The 21040-nt window shown below is 32.9% G+C and overlaps 1 protein-coding gene across 4 annotated transcripts; it reads right to left on the reverse strand.

Annotated features, from left to right (window-relative positions):
* Positions 1-3012: 3012 nt before the first annotated feature.
* On the reverse strand, positions 3013-18201 carry LOC105210863 (large neutral amino acids transporter small subunit 1). Of its 4 annotated transcripts, none has more exons than XM_029039371.2 (8): positions 17670-18201; positions 14910-15441; positions 11348-11543; positions 8718-8820; positions 8063-8330; positions 4333-4657; positions 4143-4267; positions 3013-4074 (listed from the first exon to the last, which is right to left on the reverse strand). In XM_029039371.2, exons 2-8 carry the CDS (start codon positions 15161-15163, stop codon positions 3798-3800), a joined length of 1548 nt encoding a protein of 515 aa, XP_028895204.1. In that variant the 5' UTR covers positions 15164-15441; positions 17670-18201; the 3' UTR covers positions 3013-3797. The 4 variants fall into 4 exon arrangements, with proteins under 4 accessions (XP_028895204.1, XP_011180349.1, XP_011180346.1 ...); XM_011182047.3 differs by having other exon boundaries at positions 14910-15436; positions 17525-18201; XM_011182044.3 differs by having other exon boundaries at positions 17525-18201.
* Positions 18202-21040: the final 2839 nt, after the last annotated feature.

Raw genomic sequence — 21040 nt, forward strand, 5'->3', positions numbered from 1 at the left:
CTCACGAATTGGTTGTTAGACTGTTGTTATTGATGATATATTCATTACTCGTCAAAAATTCACTAAATAGCTTTGAGAGTCTTTAGAACACATCTTGCCCATTACAGTTCAGTAGACCAAACGGCTTTCAAAGCAAAGATCTTATTTTTCCGCTTTGTTTCACTGTATAGGGAGGTCTTCATTTGAGTTTTATTAATTTAATTGTTTCACACATAAACTTATTAAATATTTTTATGATCAATAAACTTGATGAGAAATAATCAAAAAATACTATAATACTACATTTCTCAAAAGTCTGTAGTCCAATATAGAGAATTAAAATATGCAGCCCCTAATTTTAATAGCCGTCTGCCGATACTTTTATTATTTTATTTTGTTAAATAATCTCAAGCGTTTAATCGCATCCGTGTGAACCACAAATATGTGGAATATTTAAAACGATTAACAAAAAAATGGTGATAAGAATTGGAATACCCAAATGGTATATTGATAAGACAAATTGCTGTGAAAGTCTTTAAGCTTTATAATAACCTAATATTCACATTTCAATCTGCATACTTTATTTTAGGTGAATTAATTAAATTCAAAAATAAATTTAATTAGTCTGCCTCAGATTTGCTGCACTCATTTAGATCAGATTATTAATTTGGTTAACAATAAGCGACACTACGTCACTGGGGCTTAAGGCCTTGCTGTTAGTAGTTAATTTCGAAGCGCCATGTTTTTTACAGTTATTTTCGCAACTATGTACTAATGAGGTAATGTTTGATAATGGTGTAATTACGTTTTAAATACTAACTCGGTGACCTATTTTCCAATCAGTGCACAAATTTCGGTGCACACGCATACGTCTTTATCTCCTTTAGTTTATTGGCTTGACTTTAGAATATATTTTAAATAAGGATCAACTTACGCTGTACAAATATTATATTTTTATACTCTCGCAACAAAGTTGCTACGAGAGTATTATAGTTTTGTCCGCATAACGGTTGGTTGTAAGTTATAACTCAGCCATAAATTAAGCTATTGAAGTAAAATTTGGTGTGAAGGGTCGCACTATGTAGGGGCATATGTGGATGTAATTTTTTTTGGGGAAGTGGCCGTGACCCCGCCCCCTACTAAGATTTTTTTACATATCTCGCAAACTACTAAAACTATATCAAGGAAACTTTCTAGAGCCGTTTCTTTTAGGTACCTCCTTATACAGTACACGCCCACCTCCCATACAAAAGTTATGTTGAAAACTACTAAATATGCTTAATTCCAGTAAGGAAAACCACCAGAAGCCTTAAATTGCATTTTAAAGATGGTACAGAAGTGCTGCACTCATAAGGGTATACAAACTTTTAAATGGGCCTGGTTCCGCCCACTTATGGGTCAAAAACCATATCTCCGAAACTACTCGACCAATTTCAATGAAATTCGAGTTCAGAATATCTTCCTATCTTCCCAATGATATTTTGTGAAAATAGTCCAAATCGGTTCAAAACCACGTCTACTTCCCATATACCAGAACTCTGAAGTCGGTCTGAATTGTTTACTTCACAATATATAAAGTTGATACTAGTGAAAATATCGGCACAGAACTTTGCAAAAATACTGTATTTAAAGCGTGGCATCGTCCTCTAAAAACCGTCGAAATTGGTCCATAAGTTTTCAAGGACTTCTAACAAATTTTTTACCGAAATTATAGTTAAGTCTTTCAGATATTTTGAGGGAATATGTTTCTTTTAATGATATGTCTCCGTGCCAACAATGAGTGAAATCGGTTCATAACTTCATCTATCTCCCATATACTTAATATTAGGGTTTTCAAGCATTCAATTATACCATATATATGCCGAATATGTGAGTCAAACTATTTGTTATATTAATAAAATTAAATAAATAAATTGCGAGAGTATAAAATGTTCGGTGACACCAGAACTTAGACCTTCCTTACTTGTTATATATATTTTTTTTATTTTTTGTATTTGATAAGCGATTTATGGAAACAGATTCTTCAGCTGATAAGCTAAACTGGGCAAAAATTCAAAAAAAGCTGAGATACTAAGGCATTAGTGGTCAATGATGCTTCATGGTACCTATCGTAGTATAGTATATAATATATATATTCATAAACAATTTAGAAAACAAATTGAAAACTGTTACTTTTTTAAGGTGTTAGACATGATATAGGCTTCATTTATGAATTGTATTTCATTTGCCAAACTGTTGGAAGCGATGAATAGAACAAACAACTGGTATAAAGAGAGAAAACGAATAGAAATAGATCAACAAACAGTTGTACGACTTTGATAAGCTAACTACATACTTTCTTATATTAAAATCACCTGAATAACTTAACCTATCACCTATAAATCTGTTTACAGAATTCGAATCGACTATTTTATAAAAGCTGTTCTAAAAATCCTACTTATTGAAGGTATGACTGATTTAAAAATTAAAAGCTACATCTGAGTATAAAAGTGGGAAATATATTTTATTTGAGGCCACTAATCAAACTTTATTCGTTTTAAAGGTAAAACATTAAAAAAAAACTTCCAGAAAAAATCACGGGTTTCCGGCATAGATTTCAAACTATTTAAAAATAAAATGCTAAGAGTATAATTCATAGAAGAGAATACAAAACTATATTTCATTTTTCAAGCATTTGTTTAATTGTGGAGCCTTTTTATTCAACATTTAAAATATTATGATTTTTTTTTTAATATTTTAAGCATGACTGCTAATACATATTTGTACTTATATATGCAATGTATGTATAAGTGTGTGTATATTATTTTATTTCTAAATAACTTAAGTTACACCTATTTACTACTAAGCGAGCGACAAAAGTATGCTTCAAAATTTGCTTTGTAGGTACTTTACGGTACCAGGAACGGCCGCATGCCTAGGTTTGGTGTTCTACAACACTTGTTTGAAAATTATCTCCTTCATTTGAAGTCGTTTAATCCTCACACAACCTCAGTTAACACGGAAAATAATCAATTTTTGGTTGTTTTTTATCAATTATTTTTTGTTTTTTTTTTTTTTAGCGAGTATTCTTTTGCATGCCGCTTAGAAGAAATTCGTGTTCTTTTCTTGTATTATTATTCTAACTAACGTACATGTATAATATTATGCTGCATTGCATGCTTTAATATCGTTTAAGGCATTATTCCCTAAAATGTCATAATTATTTCGTTTCGTCTTTTAAATCCACAACAAAAAGGCTTAATACAATGAAATATCATAGCTATAGTATCATTGTCTGATACTTTCAAATTGTTAAAATTAAAATATCGGGAAATAGAACGAAAGAAAATCGTCTTAAAAATTAGGATACTGTTTTTATAGCTGTTTTATAGAAGCTGCCAAAGAATCTTACATCATTACAACATTCAAATTTCATATTCATTTGATTTTTTTTACACTTTAAGTTTAAATCGGGACATATGTATAAATATATTGTTTGTCTACAAACGTATATACATATAAGTTATAAGTATATTAAAATGGTGTTACTGTAAATGAGCCAATGACTGTAATACATGAACTTAAGTTTTAACTTATAAAATAAGTTCAATTCTATTTTAATGAAATAAATACAATACTTTTCACTAACAATCAAATAATACGCCTATAAAAAATTGCATACTTCCATATGACTGTATGTGCTTATTAGGAAAAACTTAGCTTAAAAAATAAACTTTTTAGCGCTGAGTTTGTTTCATTTAATATTAACTAAAATATAAACCATAAAACATAGTTTTATTTTCTATTTCATAAAGCCTTCACCGCCTTTTTGTTTTGGTTTACTTATCGTCATTTTCACTACCCTCTATGATTTCCGTATTAAACATGGCCCGACAGAAAGTCACCATACCACGTGAGATTCTACCATAGCAAGCTGGCTTATTTTTACGTGCTATACATAGATAATAAAATGGTATACCGGCTACGACAATGGCGATACCAATAAGGAGATTACTCGGATCCTTGAAGCTAGGCAAAAGCACCAGTATCAGGCAGCATATAATGAAGATTATCGGCAGTGCCAGGTGTACGCGTATAGGACGCGGAATGTTCGGTCTGTAAGAGTAGAAAAATGTATTAATTTCACTATGCAAAATTATTTGCAATAAAATTATTGTATTTACTTGGTATGACGCAGCCAGAGCATGCCCGCTATGCTGGCGACCACCGACAGCCACAACATGGCGCTAAAGTAGTTTATCAAAACGTAAACATTGGCAGTGAGTAGTGTCAAGAGTGACATGATGCACTGTGTGGAAGAAAAGAAAATTATTAATTTAATTATCAGTATCACTACCCCTCTTTCCCACTTACCGAGAATATCAATGATGGTATGGGCGTTTGTTGTTTAACATGGAATAGTGTGAAGAATTTCGGTAGATGTCCTTCTTGTGCGCCCGTCGCAAAGAGTCGTGCCGATGTGAAGAGCACACCGTTAACGCCACCGAATGTACTAAGCGCCACAAATATCGGCACCATGAAGGCAAGCGGACCGAACACGCGATTACCGAACGTGACCGCCACTGCCAGTGAGCTGAGCATTTCCGTTTTCGAGACCACAACAAAGTAGGCGAGATTCACAAGTACATAAATACCGGTTACTAGTGGCATAGCAATCCAAATAGCGCGTGGGAGGTTTCTGAAATTAAAAATTGGGGATTATAAAATATTGTGTTAAAATAAATATGCTTTTTGTATTTTTGTTTGTAAAAGGTCTCTATGTGAATCGATCCATTTCACCAGTTATCTGCATTAACACTGAGGCTAGCGTTGCTTTAAATTTTTGTAATTTTGAATAGATTTGTATTAAATGGGTGCTTTTGGTCCTGATCAGAACCTTGTTTATAGTAGAGCAAATCTTTAATGAAGTACAATACTTAGAAATACATAACACAATCTATTACAAAAACACTGTTATTGTGGAAATCCTCTATAAATTGTTCATTCTATATCGACATTGAACTTTAATTTCAAGATCTGTTCCTGTTACGTAGTCCTCCTTGACACGGGAACGTTCCTCATTAATACTCTACTTTAAAGTCTTAGAATTAAGGCAGTAGTCTGACTTTACAGGCTTCAAAAAAGGTTTGACAACTTTTGTTTTTAATTTTTTTTTTTAATTTTTTTCTGAACCAGCAACATCTCATCTTGTGTTAAAATTTTAGGTCATTCGGAGAAAAACTAACGAAGTTACAGCAGGTTGAATAACGGTACCTCCAGCTACTTGCGCTGAGTGTACAAAACTTTGAATCGATTTTCTCAAATATGTCATTTTTAAAGTCGGTGACCAGCCTACAGAAAAAACTACTGCATCGATCGTTTTGAAATTTTGAACAAATATTCTATATATATGTATATAGCTCTCGAATGACACAGTTTTTCCAAAAATGTTAATTACTAACAATTTTACAACAACAAATAGGTCGATTTTTTCGTCTAAAATCGTCATTTTGGCTGGAAAATGGTACCAAAAATTGAAAAATTGAAAAATTAAAAAAAACTTTTCGTCAATTGAAAGATAAACTAATAAACTAAAGAAAGCATTTTGATTTTTTGGTTTCGGATGATCCAGTGATGCTGTAGGCTGGTCACCGCACAACAACTTTTTTTCGAGGTGCCTGCAGAGATCCACTATAAATCCGTTATTCCTCGCTATTTTTCGATAAAACTTTTTTTTAAGTATCCTTCAAATGTACTTTCATATAATAATAAGTAAAATAATCCTACAGTAATAATTTTTCCTAAAAAAATTCATGAAAAAAGGTATTTTTTCGTCGAATCAAACCTTACACCCCCCCCCCCCCCCTTAAACTACTTGTTTTGCAACTTAAAGTAATTGTTTTTTTTTTCTTAAAAAAGTGAATTTTTTTTCAAACTTCGAAAAAATTTGGAATTTTATAACTTCTTCGGTAATTTTTTTAGTTCATAAAGAAAAGAAACTTATAAACATTAAAAAAAATTTGGTTCGACTTTTTCAGATGCATCGCACGACCTCCATCACCGGCACCGATTTACAAGTGCAAACTCCAGGCGCTTTAGAAAAATACTAACAACTTTGAAAAAATTCCAATATTTTTTAATAATAAATATTTTTTTAATCCTTAAATATAGTACACTATCGTCTTAAAATTCTGTTTACCGCAATCATTTCCTTCCCTTTCAAAAAAAATTGCTAAAAAACGCTTTTTTTCGGCTTCTAAAGCAGACTACTGAGCATGTTTTCACATTTTCTAATATCTTTTCTCTTCTTTCTTTTTATGAATTTTGTAAATGGCTTTATAAATATTAAAAACAATTATTAAACACTGCACTAAGTAATTACTCTATGTATACTTAGTTGTCTACTTCATTTGCATATTCACTTATTTCACATCTGATAAATTATAACCCAGTCGGTTAAAATGACACCCGAACAGGCTGTTCATTTAACGATACAGTTTTTTTGTTTTTTTTTTTTCAAAAATAACGCTCATGAATTGCAAATCACAGTGATTCCACAAGTGGCGTGTGCAGACATGCATATATAAATATCATTGGTTGTAATGTGATATGTCAGATGTATGTATCTGTGGTTTCATACACTGTAGGGAAAACGAACGCATTGATCGTACTAGGAGATTTTCGTTAATGAAAAATACCTTTTGCACCATAAATTACAGAATAATCACTTGAGTACCAAAAAGGGACTTATTTCGAACTACATTATAACTATGTCTATCTATAATATTAATTTCCGTCTGGCCAATTAACTTTGTATCGGTTATCTCACACTCAAAAATTACCAAAACATTACAATGAATATTTGTAGGCATATGATTTTGGCATAGTGACTTAAACCTTTGACTTGTTCCACTCTCACAAAATCTCTCAAAAACTGTTCGTGCGTCATTTGGATTTCGCATCTCTTAAGTCGCCAAACTTTATCCTACTGGGTCAGCGATAAGATTAGATACTCCCACGCTGCTTTCATTCTCAACTACCCACATCTGGTCTATCAATTTATGTACATATATATGAGAGTGCGTGGAAATTTATGTACATACATATATTCTAGAATCAACTGGTGACTCCCCTTGCTTTTCAGCAAATACCGCCATCAATGAATGAGTGCTTCACAAACACATAAAATCACTTGAACTTTCACTGCAAAATAAATGGCCTTCAAGCGTTGTTAAACGCCTTGCTCTAATACACATGCAGACATTTAAATACAAACGATTCATCAGGGTATAGTACCGCTGGAAACTTTACTTTTATGCGCAATGAAGCCACTTGAGCGTGATACAATGGCGAAGAGGAAATGTTGCAAAAAGAGTAATGCTAAGCAAACAGGATAAGAAGCGTGCGTCAAGGATGGCTTTCATAGCAATTGACTGCATGACGCAAGCAATTGATTAACGCAACACTTTAGAAAATTAAAGTTTTCAGTGAAATTGAAATTGTATTTGATTCATGGTATACCAATGAGGAAGTGGAATTGCTGTAAGTTTGCTTTGTGTACTTAAAACGATGTACTTTTAAAATTATTTCGAGTAGCACCGTTAATAATTCATTAAAGCTTAAAGCTTTTAGCTTTGTTAAGTAAAGCTTTCACCGCTGTTTACGAACCGTTTTTTATGGAGCGTTAAGATGCTTGCCTTAGTATCTTGGTCAATAATCCTGCTGCCCAAAAACAAATTTTCAAAAATTAATTTCGATTTTTCTACTTATAAAAATTAATATTTTATTTGATTAAGGAATGTCAATGAAGAAGTGGAATCACAGAATGTGTTCTAAAAATGATAATCTTTTAAAATTTTTTCGAATATCATCGATATCATTTCATAATTCTCGCTAAGTGCAAGTTTTAAGCTTTATTAACATCTGATAACATTTTATTAAATATGGCGAAGTGCTTTAAGCCCTGTTATGGCAAGCTTTCACCGTCATTGCTGGAGTGATAATGCTTATTGATCAATAATCCAGCTGACCAAAGTGAATTAAAAGACATTTTCAAAAATAAATTTCGAATTCTTTTCTTATACTAAACTTTTGCTAAACTCACTTGTATGGATCCTGCAATTCCTCCGTTACGAAATTCAAATAATTCCAACCGCCGAATGCAAATAGACCCGAGTAAAAGGCAAAACCAATATTGCCCGCATCATAATTGCCCTCCCAAGCATTTTCGAAATTCTCAAAGCGGCCCAAAGCCAAATAGTAGAGTCCCGCCAAAATGATCATGACCAAAGCCAAAAGTTTGCCGGCCGTGAAGACGTCCTGTACTTTCATCGACCATTTCACAGATAAACAATTAATGGCGGTGAGCAAACCTGCAAATAAATGCAAATATTAATTCAAAAATATATTTATAAACGAGTTAACAGCGCTTAATTACCAATGAGTGTAAAGCTAAAGTGAAGCGCAAACTGATTTGTTTACGATTGTGTGCAAAAAAAGTGGACGATTGAGTGGCGTGTTATACGAGATAATGTTTACACATGTAAAAGGAAATTTATAAATAATTTTTATTTGTATGTGAGTGTGTGTGTGAGTTGGCTGTTTGGCTTAATGATGGTAATTTGTTAAATATAAGTATACTTAGTTTAATGTTACATCGTTATCAGTGCAAAACAAATCACGTGTGGTATGTGTGCATACTGCATATACATATATATTTTATTTATAAATGTAATGCATTTCGCTTCCTTCTCACTTACACAAACAAATTGCCGCTAAAATCTTGACAGCCGATTCGGGCGGTTGACAGTCTTCAAAAAATGGTTTTGCCGCGTATTCCGCGAAAGTCAACGCGACAATTGTCTGGAAATATGAAACATACAATACAAAAATCCATTAAAATAACAATGTTACAATAATATAATTAATTGCAATACAAATTTGCCGCAATTCATTAACACATGTAAGCAATTTGCAGTTAATGTTTGCTATATATAAATCTGCATATGTGTTTTCTGTGACAAATAGTGCATTCTTTAATTGAAATAAGCGCAAAATGGAATTTATATATTTATGTATGTATAAGCAAATATTTATTTATATAATATAGGGTACTTTATTGCGCATAATTATAAACAAATATTCAATAACAATGTGTGAGTCTAAAAGGGTTCACAATTTGAACAGACCGGCTGATCAAATTCTAGATGAATCGCTTGGTTAAAGATCTGTAAAAATGGCCGCATAAAGAGAGAAAGTTCGTACCTCTTCGTTTTGAAGAATGATATAGTTAAGATACTGGCAGAATACTGCTATTTAATTAGAATTAGTGACTTAAGGGGCACACCTAGTGTAATGGCCTAAAAAAAAGGTGATTTTTGGGAATTTTTATTAAAAAAAAATACTTTAACAATTATTTCAAAATTTTAAGAATATATTTATACATGTTTCAAGAATATACAGTGACATTTTTGAAAAAAAAAATTAAATATTTTTCAAGTTATAGTCGATCTCCAACGGCGCGAAAAAAAAGGTCCTTCACTGCTGCTGTGATTCCGGCCTTCTCCGTGGATGAAATCCAAAAAAAAAAATCTCTTTAAACTAGATAATATTGTTTGTACAATGACCTACGATAAAAAAAAATCAAAAATTAACAATATGGCGGCGTTTAAAAAAAAAATAGTCGAATTTTACCCAAAATTTTGGTCGTTTTTGACCTGCCAAAATTCGATTTTTTGATCAGATAAAAATCGATAGGTCATTGTATGGAGAACTATATAAAGAACATGTAAAAAAAATTCGATCGGATCATTTGTTTTTGAGTAATCACTGCAGCAAATTCGGAAAATGCTGTTTCGAGAAAAACGCGTTTAAAGATAAAATGGTCGTTTTCACTATTACCGAGCGGCTGCTCTTTAAATAGCTATAACTCAAAAACTATTTGAGATATCGATTTTAATATGTTATTTTTAAAGGTGTGATCTACCGAAATATGAAACAAACAAATTTTTTTTTTTTTTTTAAATTTCACACTAGGTGTGCCCCTTAATGACCGTAACAAATGTGTTGAGTTCACAGACCCTAACTTTAGAAATAATTAGATCTATTCGCCTAAAACCTATATTAAGAAACATATGAGATGTATTCAAAACATAACGGTAATTTTCGTTTTTGGGAAAAAATATTTGTTCATTCGTTTCCATTCCTTTGAGGTTATTTTTGGAAATAGGAAAAAGTCACATGAAGCCAAGTCTGGTGAGAATATAGAAGGTGGGACATCGATACAATATTGCTTCGGGCCAATGATTCATAAACAACGAAGTTCAAGCTTTTAAGAAACAAAAAGTCCCAAGCTCGTATAATATACGGCTGCTACAGACAGAGTAAGCAATGAATGCAGCTGGGAATTTTTTCATACTTCAGGGGCATGTATATAATTCAACGTAATTTAAAAAAAAATCACAATTGAACTCTCAAAATCCTTGAAACTTTTAATTTTACATTTTTTTCTTTTTTTTTTGAACATACAAAATCTTATTTGGTGTAATAATATTTAATAATAATTCGGTCACGATCTTTTTCGAAAGTAACATTGAAATTACTAGACTCTATGACACTCTGTAAACGTTACCCTTACGTCAACAAACAGTCCATATTGAAACCCCCTATACGTTCTTTGGGCATACCAAACATGGTGCGATTTATATTTATTTACAATGTGATTTCATAATTAGTTAATGTAGTTACAGAATCAAATAGGAATTGTTTATACTCGGTAGATACGTATGTATGTATTTCATATTTTTGTTTTTCATTTCCAACTAATTCTCATTTATCAATGATTCACGATTTAACACTGACAAATATGTACATTTATACTCACGAACACATTTTGACGTAGTTTATTATGTATTTATATACAAACACATATGTACTTAAGTACTTCTACAAGTAGTTAGCGTTAATATTGTTGAAAGTAAAATATGTTTATTGAAATTAAGTCATTTGTATTGTCACCTTGCGTACTTAACTCGCTTAACTTGACCTAGCGCATAGCAAAAATGAAAGTCAGCTCAATTGATCGTTTTCGAAACTTACTCATTATATTGACAGAAATCATTTTGAATTATTGTAAATTATTGAAAATTATAGTAAATCAAATCAAATAGTAAATACTAATTATAGTAAAATAGCTAATCAATAAACCAATCGATAAAAATATTTTAAATCTTAATTTAAAAAAAAAATCTAATGTATTTATAGAATATTTAAAAATATTTAAATTAACTTATTGGCTAATTATTTATGTATTTATTCGTTCTCTTTATTGCCTGTATGGAGATTATATTATAAAAAAATATCTCTATTGTGCTGTGCCCACAAAACTCACCTGTGTTGTTGGTCTAATGATTAGTAAAGCTATCCATAGTCGCAAAAAGCCGACTAGCGGTCCAAATGCCACCAACAAATATGCATAATCGCCACCCGAACGTGTGATGCTCGTGCCCAATTCAGCATAGCACAGTGCGCCGATTGTCGAGAGTATGCCGCAAGCAGCCCAAATGAGCAGCGACGAGCCCACCGATCTGAAAATGATAAAAAAGAAATAAAATAAAATAAAATAAAATAAATAGCTAAATAATTTGTATTTGTTGTTGCACAACAAAATTAGCAGCGTCTAGACGTAATCGAAGTAAATATTACGTATACGCACGGGTGTTCCCCGAAACTTTTTGTGGAAGTGTATTAAGAGTTTACTTTAGACCGTTTAGACCGTTGTAAATTACAAGTTTTGGTTGGAAATTTTATTTGAAAAAAAGCTGCTTTAAATTGCACACATAATTAACTGCTGTGCAGTGGCTAATAAGCGGTCTGTGGATTTTCCCTCGAAACTTGTTGGCAAAATGTTTGCCATTTACGCTTAAAATTGACAAACTCGTTCAAACATAAATCAAATTGCATATATTTATGTGCGTATGTATGTGTTTGATTGATATTTTCCGAGGTAATTTTGCAATATTTTGTTATGCAATGTAATATTTTGTGTGGAATGTTAAATATAAATATTTTTTAATGTTTTTTGAATAGTAATTATTGGTTAAGCTTTGAAAAATGTATGCAAATTTTATTATTATTAATTTCTTTATTAGAAATTATGGCTTTCTCTTACAAGTCTATTTCTACTTGTCTTAGCTAGCTGTCATTTCAATTGAATATCTTCTTCTAGCAACCAATTGATTCCCATTTAGCGTAATAATTCGTTAAGCTTAGGTGTAAACGAGAGCAGTTTGATAAATACTAGTAATTAGATAGCGTTACTCAGTACTTTATTCTTTCATGTATGTATTATTAATTTTTGTCTAACTCTTAAAAGGAGTTTTTATACCCAGATGAGACCACTATATCATATAGCTGCCATACAAACTGAACGATCGGAATCAAGGGCTTGTATGGAAAATTTTCGCAATTGACGTGGTATCTTCACGAAATTTGACATGGATTACTGCTTAAGGTAATAATATAATCTCCGAAGAAATAGTTCATATCGGTTAACTATATAACCTTAATGTTTCTAGAAAACAACCCGGCTAAAAGAAATGCACCTGTGAAGGGTTATTAGCTTCGGTACAGCCGAACTGTAACATAAGTCTTTGTGAATGCCTAATATTTCAAAAAAAAAAATTAAAAGTATTGTAAAAAACAGGATGAAGCACATTAAATTTAAAGTTTAAATTCTTTTTCTACAAACTCTCACCAACTTTTCAAACTACCCTCGTACAATAGTGTATTAATTAATAAAATACACATATTTCTTTTACATATATCCGCACTTTGCCAATTTAACAAATTGATACATTATCAAAGCAGCAATGTTATCGCACACCCACACATTTCACACTTTAAGGGCATTATTTATTTTTTCTCTGGAACGATTTTTTCTGTATTCAACAATTTACTCTAATTAATGAAACTGTAAATTATTAGTTTGAATAATAATTTATGACATTTATTTAAAGAAATTAATGCTTCTTACGTTGTGCGAATTGAGGATAACCCATATTCCAAGTACCAATTGCTATGCAACATTTCTCGCTAATAGCGCTAAGGAACACCCTTAATAGGAAATTATTGGAATACAAGAAAATTACCATGGGGACTGAGTTAGGTAAAGTTCCTTAAAACTTCCGAAAAAGAATTGAAGCTCTATTCATTCATATATTTAGAAAAACATGCTGCACATGTCCGAGAAGTTTGTTTAAACAGTGAATTATACTCCAATCGGCTGTCATAAAATTTTAAGAAACCTAGAAAAAGTAGTGTGCATCAGTTCTTGAACAACCTATGAAGCTACATAGTCTCCTAAATGTGCCCAGATCATTTTCAAAGTCTATCATTAACAAATATTTGCATTTTTAACCATATCAAGTTCAGCAATTAAAATCTTAAAGTCATTTTCCCTTTATTAAAAGTATCTCTAAAGGGGAAGTACATGTAAAACCAATTTGTCTTATTAACTAAAATTATTGTATGTTAAGCCTGTACTGACAAGAGGAAAAAATGTCGAATATTGACGAAGTTATAGCTTATATGCGTGTCAGAGTGCGTAAGTTCCAAATTTAGACTATTTGAAGGGCTTATGTTATATAGACTTGTATACTTTGTTATTAATTTTATAGATTTATCCTTTCCATTAAAATATTCTAAAAACACTTTAATGTTTTTGTTTCAAAGTTGATGAGTGATAAATATAGATAAAAATTATCCTGAGCCAACCAAAAAAAAATACTTTTGTACTCTAGAAAGCCTCAATACAATTTATATAATTATTGTATCTCATTTAAAAATATTAAAAAATGAAGGATTTTTAGGCTTATACATGGACTCCCTCCCTTAAGGCAGCAGTCTGCTTTAGAAGCCGAGAAAAGCGTTTTTTTAGCAATTTTTTTTAAAAGGAAGGAAATGATTGCGGTAAACAGAATTTTAAGACGATAGTGTACTATATTTAAGGCTTAAAAAACAATATGTGTTATTAAAAAATATTGAAACTTTTTCAAAGCTGTAAGTATTTTTCTGGAGCGCCCGAAGTCTGCACTTGTAAATCGGTGCCGATAATGGAGGTCGTGCAATGCATCTGAAACAGTCGAACCCAATTTTTTTTTTAATTTTTATAAGTTTCTTTTCTTTATGAACTAAAAAAATACCGAAGAAGTTATAAAATTCCAAACTTTTTCGAAGTTAAAAAAGAAATCACCTTTTTAAGAAAAACAATTGACTTTAAGTTGCAAAACAAGTAGTACTTTTGTCCAACTTCAACTACTTTTGTCTAGTTCAAATAGAAGATAATTTAATACTGAAGATAGATCACTGTGGTTTTTTTCGATCGGACATATATTCTTTTTGCTATCACCGGCATCGTTTTCTAACACTTGTGAAAATGAAAACTCGAGAAAAGCGCTTTAAAGTTTTCAGTATCCATTCGCACCTGCTCGACGCTCGGCCACTACAACTGCTATAGCTTCGAAAATATGTCGAATTGGTCTCTGGAATTTTAAAGACAAAGAGATTTAAAGCAAAACAAAAAAATCGATTTTTTGAAGCCTGTAAAGCAGACTACTTACTGTCTTAAATAACCCATCGTAATGAAATGTAATTCTTACCTATACTATCATCGATACTAGAGCGCATACCATATAATACTATCGTATATTTTATAATCAACCATAAATATTATTGACCCTACCAATGAAGATAATAAGTAAAAAATGAAGCAACAGCACAAGTATAAAATAAATCAGTCTTAAATGTTTAGATTAGAAAACTGTTATTTAATTTTGTTCTAAGCATCTTTATAACGAATTCGCACACCCTTTCAAAATAATTATTCAAACTACACACATCCAAAGACACCAAAAGATATACAAGTATAATACTGTTGAAATCGAAACACTTACTCTGTATATTTGAAGACACCTGTTGGCGCTATAAAAATTCCGGAACCAATGATAGTGCCAACAATGATAGCAACACCATTCAATAGCGTCAATTTGCGTTTCAATACGATTTTATCACCGTTGTCAGCATCGGCAATTGCCGCGTTGCCATTTCCATGGCCGTTGACCGCGGCTGCTCCACCACCATTGACCGCAACAGGTTGCGAATTATGCACTAAACTTGTGTTAACACCATTGGCATAACGTTCTGTCATTTTAATAAGCTTGTTTATGAAATTCGGTAAATGCTAGTTGTTATCTTACGCCGATTTTGCACTTTTTTACGGATTTGTGGTATGTTTTTTGGTACACTTTTTTACACTTGTTGAGTTTTGCTGGCGATTTTTAATGCATATTTTTCGTATAAATACCACGCTTTAGCAATACACGTATGCAATTTCGGAAATATTTGTTACTTATGTAGCTCTACGACCGTTCAGCTGGAGCTCCCATCGAGAACTGAATTACTGGACAACTAGTGCAATCGGCTTTACTGTCGTATGTGAAAAGAAAATTCAATTTAAGTGTCAAATATTGTAAGGAAAATGTAGGGAAACACCTACACACACAGGCACACACACACATGCACTTGCAACACAAACCCCGCAGGAAAAAAATCAGTTGAATTTAACTAAATTTTTTTTTTTTTGATAATAATTATTACACAATCAGTTAAATGAATCTAAAATATATTATTTTAAAATTTAATATTTTGTAAAAAATGTATAGTACGTCATTTATTGCCTTCTTGAGTAGATATTGGACTCATTGTGGTTTCCGCCACTGTGAAATTTCCCACATTCATTAGGTATGCATGTGTAGGTATGTTTGTATGTATGTATGTGATATGTAAACTTGCAAAATGTTTAACATTAATTTTTGTGAGCGATTTTTGCATTGCCGTGCAAATTTTCTCACTTTAGCAGTGCGCATGCATGCCGAAGGAAAAACAAATACAACATTAGGGTGGCTACTTTGAATGTGAATAATTCATTTTTTTTTAACTAAAGGGAAAAATATCTGTTTTTTACAAATGTTTTGATTCTGTAAACCAAAATTTGTCAAATTTTCGACAAAAAAAAGTTTAGGTAGTCCAAAAAATTAACCCACTTTAATTTTAGTTTTTACTAAGACTAAATAAAGCTCACTAAAATCATACAAAATAATCGTTTACTATAACATTGAGATGCCTCTTTATTTCAACACTTTAATTATTAAAGAAAAAACTTATCAGCAGACAGTCCAAACCGCATCCTGTACTTTTTTTCTCATTAACATCACAACTTTTAATTAGCATACATATCTTATCTTAACTTAAAATCCTTGGACTTATCAATTTATCACTCCACCCTAGTTAAATGCAAATTGCGTGATTATATATGTATGTTTGCATATGTGGTTTTAATGTGATTAACATTGCAAAAAAGAGCGACAATTCCAGGCTGTCAAGCAATAGTTAACCAATAGATAGTCGCGAATTCAGTGTCAATGTCAACTATCACCCCACTGATATAAACATTTTTATCTCGCACGTTGGAAAATATTTTATCTATGCTATACCAGTTGTTTGTAGTCGAGAAGGAAGTGGGATATACATACATATATAAAAATTTAGTACCATGGATTTTTTTTTGTGATTTTAACGGTAAAAAATCATGGTTTCATGTGGATTTCAATTGAAAATGGTGACTCTGTCGACGGTCTAAATGACCAAATAGTGCGATTATTACTGTAATAATAGTTAAAAATTGCACATTTATGAGAAGAAAAATTTGTTTTCAATTTTTTGTCTCAAAGAGTGTATTTTTGAAAGTGCAATATTAAAAGTTTGTGGTATTTGGAGTAAGAAATTCAAATTTATTTGTCCATTTTCTGATCTTAATTCTCTTATGAGAGCTATAACGTCTTCATCAAAGTAAATCTTCGGTGATGAATATTTAAATAAATAATAATTTGGTAATTCTCTAACATTTGTAGCTAATGCAAATATTCGCTTTCATTTGTGATATTAATAACCACCGAAGCCCCATCAGGTAAACTACTAAAACCATTTAAAACATTTTTTTAGATAAAACTTTTTGTTTGCCACCTGGTCACCTTAGAAATCGCATGTGCTTTAAAATAACATAACAATGCCTGTAAATATGTATAGTTGTATGTATGTACATGGCGGTGGCTATAAAGCTGCCTGGTGTTGAGTTTCCATATGCAATACAAAGCTAAATTTCATCAGCCAATACTAAATAACTCTTCTCTGTTTACACTACAACTCGATAAAAGGTTCAATATTCTACGCTTTTTGCTCAAATTCCCCCCATAAAATGCACACTACGCGAATGCATTTCACGAAAGCGGTGTATCAGTTGCAGTGCTGGCACATGGCGCTCGCTGTGATAACTGCACGGCATTCTTTTTGCGAGCTCAAATAGTCGCACGTTTTGCATTTTGCATACGCGAAAAAAATAATTTTGCTAAAATAAGCAATTACTTAGCATCGTTTTAAATTTGTTGTTGTTGTTGTTGTAATATAAGTGTTATTTACAAAGGTTCCATATTTATATACATAGCTTATGTACCGTGATAACAGCTACTTAAGTTGTGTGTTGTTTTTACATTTCTCTTTTAATTATTTTGCATTTTATAACTTTTCCACTGTATATTAAGTGAATATTTTATTTGTTATGGTTGAGCACACGTTTTACATTCACTGGCGATAATTACAACACATAAATTTATCAAAATTGCCGCTCCCAAAACCGTCACAATCGGTAAACGCGCTCCAACTGAACAGACTGTCGACCACTGATTCTGCCAGTTGCGCCGACACCGAATACTCGTGTGCGTATAGTGCGCTCTTTTGGCGCTTTCACGCAATGTCATCATCACAGTTTGCATTCAACCCCAAATAAAAGTAGTAGTTTGAGCGCTTTCCATTCCCATTTCTTTATTTTGTTTTATTTTGCTCATCTCACCCTGATATGTCTCTTGTGTACTTGTATTTATCGTTGATTGTGTTTAAAGAGCGTAAAGCTGTTGCAGGCACCCACCGGCGCTGCATACGTAATGCAAGGGAGTGGAATTCTACATATGTATATTTATGTTAATTAGTATATAGTCAGCTATATATATCCATACTTATAACTGTTAGCGCAGATTCGTATTTCAAGTTCATTGCCTGGCTGAATTCACGTGTACCCTAATCTCTTGATTGAGTACTTCCATATGTGATACTTCAATAAATTAATATAGTTGTACTTAATTTATAACAGTTATTAACAAGTTTGAAGTGTTTCAGATTCAATAACAGTAGGCTTAATTGAATATATTGTGCTTCTGTATAGCAATATCCGATAGAGGGTGCATATCCGGTGATAATATGCCGTATTTTAGGTGAATTCTCATTTCCATCGTTAGTTTTTGAATATAATAAACACTATCGGAAGTGGACATCGCTGTTAAATCGAAATTGTGAGTCCTTGTGCATTTATAAAGTACATACAAGCTCGAATATCGAAATAATTCCATACATGAAAGAGTCTTACAAGTCTTAAACGACTTCCGAACTATTGGTTGTTTTCTTTGAGAAGCTTGACTTTCAAAAAATTGTATTTATATCCTCTAATGATACTATCAAGTTTCTGAAATTTTGAAAATTTGGTTTTTAGTGTACTAATTTAACTAAAATTTATTTTCTGGTCACCTGATATTGGCGCACACTCATTGCAAGTTCTTTTGCACTCACCGTGGCTACGAACTCTGTTACATAGCGCTTACATATGTACATACATATGTGTGCTCTCACGTACTTACTGATGTACATGTATGTATGTATGTATTTGCAATTGGGTCAGCTGTGCCGGCAAATTTTTGCTATTTTTAATTCGGCCAATTATAAATAGCATATTTGAAGGTTAGATTTTTACAACTTCAAACAAAGTATCTTCACTAATTTTTAAACAAATTTCCATTATTTCCACTTTCATTGACTTTTCGACTGCTGTGTGCGGCTTCTCCATAGCGACAAAGCAAAACAAAACCAACACAGCATTCTGCTACAATCACGTATTAAATATGGCGGCAATGGCTGAGTACACAGTCGAAACAGTTTGGAAGTGTTCACCATGGCGCTGTTAGTACATTACTTATTCGCCATTTTTGCTAACTGGTTGGCGCTGAGCGCCGGTTGAAACTAAAGCTAAAATATCACATGAAAGTAAAAAGTTGCGGAACAGTCACAGTGAAACGCAACACTGAATGCCAACCATGTTGTCGCGCGGTATGTTCACAGTTTAGTCACCACTGCTGAATGAACGGACTGTTCAAGAAACTACATAAACCGATTGTTCACAAACACGATTTCCTGCTAACATGGCGCACTTCCAAGCTGTTTGCAAAAGGGTCACTCACAGTCATATTGCAAGTACTGTCTGCAAGCATATATAATTCAAGTGATAGGAAATTGTGGATTTCAATAGATTCAACGCAGGGTGGAATACAACAGCGTGTCGCTAGAGCACAATGGATATATTTTAGGTGTGACTGTAGTGTCTGCGAGATGACTTTTGTTTCAAAATTGTTTCGTATTTTGTATACAAATTAAAAAAAAATTATCTCCATTTATTTGTAAACTGTCAGCCGCCGTTTGGTTGCCGGAAGTTGACTGTTGTTCCCTATCAGCAAACACGGTTGGTCGGTCGCTTTGTTCAATTAACTCGCACAATGTTTGGTGTGTGCCGCCCTGTGTGCGGCGCAAGCAACCTGTGCGAGTTTCAAAGAATATCAAAACATTTTGAATTCTGATTCCCAAATACTAGGCGCACAGCATGGCCACGCAAGCGAACACACAATGCAACACTATTGCGAATAGTACACAAACTAAACACACGCCACCGCCGCCAACAACAGCTGTCATCTCATTCTCGCGCACACACCACAAGTGAACTGTCAAAACAAAGCGGCCATTGTTTATATGCTACGCAATAGCCACACGGCGGCCCAACAACAAAACAATATGGCTTGTGGTGACTAAGCACACTGAACGCGTATTGTGGCCACAGCACTTATGTATCTAGCGCGGGCGTTGCGTTTGCTTGCGTAGTGAAGCTGTTTGCCTGTGAAAAAATTTCGCTGACGTGCCTAAAAGTATGGAATTGCGATTTCAGGCATCTCGGTAATGTGCGGAATTCGTACTTCGTTTGCGACGTGTAGACGCGCATGGAATTGGCTAGCACCACCACCAGTTCTACCCGCTGCTAAAGCAACGAACGCCAGCTATGCATACTACACGAGAAGCTAGTAGCGACAGCCATTTTTATACATTTATTCGTTCGTGCGTTTATGCCGCCGGTAGACAGGCTATCGATTCGTTTGGCAATCAGCTCGATATCTGTTTTTGGCGCTGAATCTCGTTCGATGAGTTAGTTGGCCGTCCGACAATTGCCGATTCGTTGCTTGCTAATCTCGCTGCGGACCTGGTATAAATAGAGCTCGATGACTGTTGTATTATCGAGAAATGCACGGCAATCGGGCATCATCATCGTGTGTGCAAGTGAGCGAGCGAGCCAGTGAGCCAGTTCGCTTCTTCTTTCTATTCAACCAACACACATCGATTGACAATAATCACACAAACGATTTCAATGAAGGCGTATTGAAAAAGGCGCACGACGTGGATTTGGGCTAAATTGTTGTTGTTGTTGCATTATTGCGAATAATCATGAAAACGTATATGGCAATGCAAAATATAACGAAAGTAAAAAAAATTGCAAGAAAACCCTATTTAAATTACAATCGATACATGTGTATGCATATTTAAATATTATAATATATAAGAACTTCTCTATCAGTGTAAAAATCTATAAAAGTGTTTAAGAAATGTTTACTAACAAATAATTTTATATTTTAAGCTGCAATATTTATTTCACGCATTTATTTTATTTTTATTTACACTTTCTTTTATTTATTTGCAGTTAACGAAATGGGCATGTTCACGTAAGTAGTTCATATTGAACATTCTGTGTTACTACTGTTGCGTGCGCCGCCTATTGGTAAAAATTAGTAATGTGTATCGCAGCCAAGTTTGCTCAACGAATGCG

This window comes from Zeugodacus cucurbitae, chromosome 3 (assembly GCF_028554725.1).
Source record: "Zeugodacus cucurbitae isolate PBARC_wt_2022May chromosome 3, idZeuCucr1.2, whole genome shotgun sequence".
NCBI lineage: Eukaryota > Metazoa > Arthropoda > Insecta > Diptera > Tephritidae > Zeugodacus > Zeugodacus cucurbitae.